Here is a 7,640-nt window from a genome sequence, read left to right as displayed (position 1 = left end):
GTGTCGAAAATTTCCCTCGAATTTCCCCTTACCTACTTTCAAACGCACCTCAATCGTCTTCTTCTTCGCTAGATGCAACACTTCCTAGTGATTTAGTTCGGGAGCTTCCTAGCGTTTTGATGATCAATGCAGGTGCAGCGCGCGATGGTGAACTAGCTGCTCAGCGCATGTGGTTATGCGTTGATGGAAGGGATTATCTCGTTAGGTTTTAGATATGCCGTGCCATAAGGTTAACTACTTTCACTTAGCCGATTGGTCCTGAATCCTAATGCCGTTTACACTCCTTGCGTTGCTTGTGAGTTCTCGGGATTACCTACCCAAGATATATATGTCAACGTTTTGGGGGAATAAGAGTGCTCCGCGCAGGTGCGACTGTTTTTTTTATGGCGACCGTGTGTCCCACGAGTTTTGGCAATGTTCCAAACATACATCGTTGGTGGAGGCACACCATGTTCATGGCCGAATGTTTTTAGTTAAGATATACTACCTTGGTTCCATAATTCTTGTTGCAGATTTGGATGTATCTATAATCATATTTTGTTAATAGATACATCCAAATCCCCGACAAGAATCGTGGAACCGAGGGGAGTACTACCAAGTTCTTTTTTAGCTTGAGGCCCTAAGGTCTATGGCCACAAAGTGAACAATATAATTTGAAACCATCTAGACCGTTTGTATAAAAATTATAGTATGAGATTTTTTTGTTGTTATGTTTTTCATAGTATTATAACTACTGTATTATACTAGCACATCTTAGTGTAAATTTGTTAAAATATTTTTCAAAGTAGCATCCCAGAGACTTTTCAACTTTCAAGAGTTAAAATGTCAGTGGGAGTAATTATTTCAAGATCTTGCTTACTTTTTGGCTTTGAATCAGATTATGGCTGTCAAGAACAAGATTGAAGAGATCCAAGGAAAGGATAGCTATCCTCGGGGTCAACAAATGCTCATTTACATGGGCAAGGTGTTGAAGGATGAAAGTACACTGGACGAGAATGAAGTTAGTGAAAATGAGTTCCTGGTCGTCATGCTTCGTAAGGTATTTTCCGCTTATATGCGGAGGTGGACGATTTGCACCCGTGTGCATGTGCACTCTATTTTAAAATTTTCAAAAAATAATATTTCAAAATTTTAGAAAATTTTAATTTTTTTTTCATGTATATCCTATGTTTACACTTGTTTGTGCAGTTTTCGGCATAAAAGAACGGCCATGTGTGACCTACACATAAGTGTGAAAATGGAATTTTCTATTTCAGCCAATCATTATAGTGTCATTTGGACATTTTATCATTTTCGTGTAGGCCACATATAATTGAATTTTTTCATGAAAACTTACACAAGTGAGTATCAACATAAATATGTACATGAAAAAAATTATTTTATTTTATATAGATTTTCAAATAGCATTTTTAAAAAAATTGGTGTATTTCCCACTTATATGCCATGTATATTAGGAATTATTTCAGTTCTGCACTATGCTTTGGATTATTTTGACTAGCAGGAGGCTTATATTATATGCCATGTGTATTAGGAATTACTTTAGTTCTGCACTATGCTTTGGATTATTTTGACTAGCTGAATGCTTGGTGTAATAATTGTATGAAGGGCTGCACTACGCGGCGGCGCCGCACAAGGATGTGGCTCGTGCGGCGGATTTTCCCAGCCCCACAAAACTGACATTTAATTAGCGAGTATGCACATGCAGCAACCCAGGCCATGTCGCACCCTCTCTGACATTCAGCAAAGCACTCACGTACTAGAATCGTGGTTCCGATGCCCGCAAAAGCAAGCACTTGCAGCTAAGTGCTCCTACCCACTCTGCAAAATCTTTATACTCTTCCGTATGATTCTAAGAAAAATGTTGAAAGTAAAGCGGACAAGCTCGTTGCTGCTGGCCTGTGATGGTGACATTTCAACCTTTTTTTATCGTAAACATAAGCAGTTCATCACATGTTATACATATAAAGAGGACAAATGAATTGTAAAATACCCTTACCAAATTAACTAAAAAATTGCCAGGTTAATTTCACTCAGCTGCCGGATTCTAACCAACGTGAAATCACTAGTGATAACACCAAAGCCAAATTAATCGGGCAACTAGTCAGGATTAGATACGATTATCAACATAACTAGAAAAATTGCCAGGCTAATTTCACTCAGCTGCCATATTCTAACCGACGTGAAATCACTAGCGAAAAACACCAGGCCAAGTTAATCGGGCAACTAGTCAGGATTAATCTGGCAGCTAGGATCGAACTAATATGGCAATTTCCACTAATTAATCTAGAAATCCTACTAATTAATATGTCAATTACTACTAAACTAATCTGGCAATTGCATGCCAGCCGTTGCCGCTTTGCCTGTACCTAGTCAACCTTCACTTCCTCTCGCCTCTTCTACCTCACTGGATTGCAGCGACAACAAAGGTGCACAAGCCATTTGAGGTGAGATGAAAAAAGATGGCCCTCCCATGGATAGACAGACTAGAGAGGCCGGTGGGCATCTCCTCCTTGCCGGAGTCGCTCCATGCGCTCTCGGTTCACAGCTCGAACGCTCGGCGCCGGCCGCGCTCGCGGCAGCCACCCACGGCGGTGCTCGATGGTGCTCGACGACGGCCTCGCCCGCTGCTCCGCATGGCGGTCACCCGTGGCAGTGCTTGGAGCGTCCACCCGCGGCGGTACTCGGCGGCGGTCTCGTGCTGCTCCCCATGGCGGTGCTCGGGGCGTCCACCTGCGGCGGTGCTCGACGGCGACCTCCCCACGGCGGAGCTCGGTGGTGGCTCCCACGGGGGTACTCGCCGGCAGCCTCGTGCTGCTCCCCATGGCGGTGCTCGGGGCGTCCACCCGCGGCGGAGCTCGGCGGCGACCTCCCCGCGGAGGTGCTCGACGACGACCTCATGCTGCTCGACGTGGCGGTGCTCAGGGCGTCACCCGGTACTCGGCGGCGGCCTCACGCTGCTCCCCATGGCGGTGCTCGGCGGCGGCCTCACGCTGCTCCCCATGGTGGTCATGGGTTAAGGAGAAGATAAGGTGGGCTGCGTGTGTGGCCAGGAAAGTTCGAGGTTAGGAAGAGATAAAGTGCGAGGTGGGTCTGCTCGCGTTCATATAGGGGCACAATGCGTTTTTTGACGAACCGTCGCACGAGAGGCTGACTAATGCGGCGCCTCCTCTTAGATTTTTCCTTGTATGAATTTGTAGCCGAGGGAGTTCGGGAGCATGGAGGATTTCTGGGGCTTCTACCTGGGCCAGCACTCGAAGCCGGTGACGCGCCGCTGTCACTTCGCCGGCACGCTTGCGTCGCTCGTCTGCGCACTCCTCGCGGCCGCCACCGGCCGCGCCTCGCTCCTGGCAGCGTGCCCCGTGCTCGGGTACGGCATGGCGTGGTACAGCCAGATCTTCGTGGAGGGCAACCGGCCGGCCACGTTCGGCCACCCCGTCTGGTCCTTGCTCTGCGAGTACCGCATGTTTGCCCTCATCCTCACCGGCCGCATCGACGCCGAGCTCGCACGCCTCCGCATCCGGCCCCCGAGCGACGCCACCGTGCACCATGAGTGATCGATCCCTCTCTTCGCGTTTCATGGCAACATCAGTAAATTTCCATCGACCGTGTGCACTTACAGAGTTGCAGGTGTGGATTCCTTGAAAGGAAAAATAAATAACACTTGCAGTTGCAGGTGTTAAGAGGGTACTATCTATTTTTGGTGCGTATTTATCGGGGCATCCTTCCTGGTGTATGTGCATTCGCAGTGTAACAGATAATGCCATGCGGCTTTGCAATGTGTGATTTCTTTAGAGACTAATCTTATTGTTAATCATCTGTTGGCGTAGAGTCACTGAGTCAGTGATACACATAGTTTGGTCCATGATGCAGCAATTTATGCTTTATTTCCAGTAAATTAGTACTTGGATAGCACAGCGGTTTGCATAACGATGGACAAGCTTTAGTTGTGCACTTGCAGAGTTGCAGGTGTGGATTCCCTGAAAGAAAGAAAAAAACACTTGAAGAGTACTATTTAGATGTCAATTGCATTTCTCATGTATCTCCACGCACAGATTGCCATGCATGTGTCTTCGCTTAATTTTTGTGATTGCTTTAGAGATTAATCTTATTGACATCTGTTTGGCTTGGAGTCAGTGATACATAGATTGGACCATGGTGCAGCAATTGCTGCTTTATTTCCTGTAAAATTACTTCGACAACAGATCGATGAACAAGCTTTATAACATCACACAAGAATTTCATCTCATTAACGAATAGAAAAGACACGCGTATGCACCCTTAATTTGTCAATGGCCAAGTTAATAGGAGTGGTTTCTTATTTGGCAGTGGAGAGCATACACATCTGATGTCTGAAGATGCCCTAATCTTATTGTTTATCATCTGTCTGGTTTGGAGTCAGTCCTACACAAAATTGGACCATGATACCGCTTTATTTCCTGTACTTTTACACCGTGCTTCAATACCACAACAGAGGTTTCGAAATCGACGCACAAACTTCATTAAGTACAACGTCACAAGAATCTCATCTGAATAACGAATAGAAAATACACGCACGCTTCGTGGGTTTGTGAATGACCAACCAATTTGACCGGGGATGTTTCCTTTTCGCTGGTGGAAATCATACACATCCTGAACTGATGGCTGTAGATGATTCCTCAGCTCAGCTGTCGCTTCTGCTGGGCTTGTCTGACGCCTGGTACACCTGAAAGAAGGAAAACCATTTGCCTGATTACCGCTTACGGATGCAGGAGTGTTGTTCTCGAACAGAATCGTATCGCCCGTTCACGGATCATGAGAAGTGCAGAAATTGCGACTTCTATGGTAAGAGTGCAGGGTAAAAAGAAGAGACAACCAGGATCATCTGTCTGTCCCAAGGTTTAAAATAGCGCGCTATTTCTCCGCTAATACCACGCAATAGCATATTCGGAGGGTCTACGCTAAATTTTAGTTTTTTTTTTAATTTTACTCGCTATGGCGCTATTTGTAAAATAGCATGATATATCGTGCTAAAACTTCATAGCGTTAGCGCGCTATTTTTTCAAGCAAAGTTACTTTCACTTTTTCATGGTGATGAAGTGCAATATGTTGATTCCTCTTCTAGATTGGAACTTAATATCGCTAATGCTGATGATTCTTATTAAATAATTTTACTATGTTGTTGCCTTGTGCAATACTGATGTTAGCCTTATGGAAAATTCGATATCTATTTGTTGTATGTGGCTATGTATGTATGATTCAGTCATTTTTTGGACTAAATATCCAACATTTTTAGCGAAATCCTTTATTTTTAGACTATATTTGATATTTTTTCAAAACGCTATTTGAAATATAGCACGCAATTAGCACGATATAGCATCCATAGCGTTTGAAGTAGACCGACGCTATTTCATTTAGCACGCTATTTTAAACCTTGGTCTGTCCTCCTACCGTGTCGGCCGACGGGATCCACTCGTTGGTGGCAGGATTCCCCTTGCAAGAAGCATGGCGCTCCGACGCGTCAGGGTCCTCGGAGAGCTCGAAGGAGGCGCCGGTGGGCTTGTCCATCTTGATGAAGCCCGTCCCAGTCTGCAGGAGCAGGACATGGACGGCGCGGAGTATAATTCAGACACCAAAATGGTCGCCGGACAGCAGAAAAAGGCATGCAGAGACCTACCGTGTGGTGCTGCTTGCCGACGCCGCCGAGGTCCCTGTAGTACTCCGTCTCCACGAACTCCTCTCCCGGCTTGCCGCCCTCGAGCACCAATTTCTGCAACAACGAACCACACGCATCAGCTCCATGTAAATTCTGCTAGTAGTTCTGAAAGAGGATGAAGGAGACAGCCGACGGACCTCGGTGTGGGCCTCGAGCTCCTGGAGCTTGTCGAGCTCCGGGTGGGAGGAGTCGACGAGCGCGTCGTCGGTGTAGACGGCGGAGTGCTCGCTGCGGGAGGGCTTGGTGTGGCGCTTGGGCGCGGCGTCGTCGTAGTACTCTCGCACCTCCGCCACCCGCACCGCCTCGTCCACGGGGGACAGGTGCGCGTCGCTCCTGCTCGGCCGCGACATCGACCGATCTCTCCACTGCACTGTACGCTCGCAGGTCGATTGCTAGCGCTACTACGGCTACTTGTACTTGTGCTCGTGTTTGTGAGTAGTGGTATTGATTAAGCGCGGTTGTGTGCCGGTGGCGGAGGCTGATCGAAAGCGCCGTGCTATTATGGTGCCGCGCGCGCCGGTGGCGTCGGTGCACCGGTGCTGGGGATATTTGTCAAGGGAAAATATCGACGGGATCTAGGTGGAGTGGATAGAGAGGATGGTCCATGGCTTAGCGGGAACGACGACGGACGAGAGGCCAGGAATGCGCAGCCGCTCGGCCATCACGTCGGAGGCGGCGAGGCCGGGGCCCGATTTGCCCTTGGTTTGTCTATGGACCACGGTGCCAAGATAAGGCGTTCTACTGCACATCGGATGGTGACGGTTATGAGTTTCTAAAAAGGAGGCCGGCCGTCTTTTTTTCTTTCTTTGCGATCAAACGGGGCTTGGTTGATTAAGTAATGAGATTATAATTCTTCCACATGACATTCTTTAAGAATGATGGCTTATAATTAATCCACAAACGCCTTCTCCTATTACTACTAGCACTAGCAAGGTGGCCCTCACAAATGCGAGGGCACTATCTTTAGTTTGTCAAAATTACTTGATAACTTTTTGTGCAATTTTAGTTAATTGTTCTGAACACGTGATCATATATAATGGGCGGTTAATCTAAGAAATTAGAAATTGGTAGGTAATTTTTTTTGTAACATTTGAATTTCTAAGGGCTTAATATTCAAATTTATAACTACCATACTTACAATATTGTTATGTAAAAAATGAAGATAGAGTGATCTAAAAATATTCGATCTTTGCGGTTTCTTTCAACTTCTATTAGACACCTTGAGAGTGAATTTATGCTTTGGTCAATTTATATTAACCAAACAACCAACAAAATTTGAACTAATAAATCACATATTTGACTTCGAGCTTTGATTTTGCAATACTCGTATGAAAATATAGTTAAACACTTTGACAAGGAATGCACGGTTGAACGTGTGTATCCGTATTTTGTGGAAGGTTTGAATGGTGTGTCTATTATCAGGAATTAATGTGCTGCTTGTTTAGGATATCCACCGCACAATACTTGATTTTTTTTCTAACAAATGATTGGATTGAAACCTCGTATTTCTCCTCGTTGATGAAAAAACATATTTCTACACGAGAGGAGAAAGATTAGTGTCGACGGGTGGCAACCTGGACGCCGCATGCTGATCTGTATGCAAAACAGTTGTCAACCGAGCACGCTATGACACTGGACATTGGCGGTGATGAGCGGCAGCATAGTCGCCACCCGCCGATCTGTATGCAAGATGGCGTTTGGCTGGACATGCAAGGGCAAGGTTACCTAGCGACCAGAATAGCAGGTGGATATATGCATGGACGGGTAGCTAATTGTACCCTTGGAAAGCCAGATAGATCGGGTATGATGTTTCAATACCAAGCTAGCGGACTACTCCAATCAAATCACCATGCCAACATGTTGATGGAGTTTTTGATCTGTGGTGCCGGTTTACCCATGTCATGCTAACAACGATCAACTTAACCTATAAGATTGGCTAACAAAGAAC

At 46.1% G+C, this 7,640-nt stretch overlaps 2 protein-coding genes across 2 annotated transcripts; one reads left to right on the top strand and one right to left on the bottom strand.

Annotated features, from left to right (window-relative positions):
* The first annotated feature begins 2,367 nt into the window (after positions 1–2,367).
* On the top strand, positions 2,368–3,811 carry LOC127296098 (uncharacterized). Its single transcript, XM_051326129.2, has one exon. It carries the CDS (start codon positions 3,216–3,218, stop codon positions 3,552–3,554), a length of 339 nt encoding a protein of 112 aa, XP_051182089.1. The 5' UTR covers positions 2,368–3,215; the 3' UTR covers positions 3,555–3,811.
* Positions 3,812–4,402: 591 nt separating this feature from the next.
* Positions 4,403–6,275, bottom strand: LOC127296097 (uncharacterized). Its single transcript, XM_051326128.2, has 4 exons — positions 5,830–6,275; positions 5,654–5,746; positions 5,428–5,565; positions 4,403–4,702 (listed from the first exon to the last, which is right to left on the bottom strand). Exons 1-4 carry the CDS (start codon positions 6,040–6,042, stop codon positions 4,661–4,663), a joined length of 486 nt encoding a protein of 161 aa, XP_051182088.1. The 5' UTR covers positions 6,043–6,275; the 3' UTR covers positions 4,403–4,660.
* Between the last annotated feature and the right edge of the window lie 1,365 nt (positions 6,276–7,640).

Source organism: Lolium perenne, chromosome 4 (assembly GCF_019359855.2).
Source record: "Lolium perenne isolate Kyuss_39 chromosome 4, Kyuss_2.0, whole genome shotgun sequence".
Lineage (NCBI taxonomy): Eukaryota > Viridiplantae > Streptophyta > Magnoliopsida > Poales > Poaceae > Lolium > Lolium perenne.
This window is presented reverse-complemented; position numbering and strand designations above follow the sequence as displayed.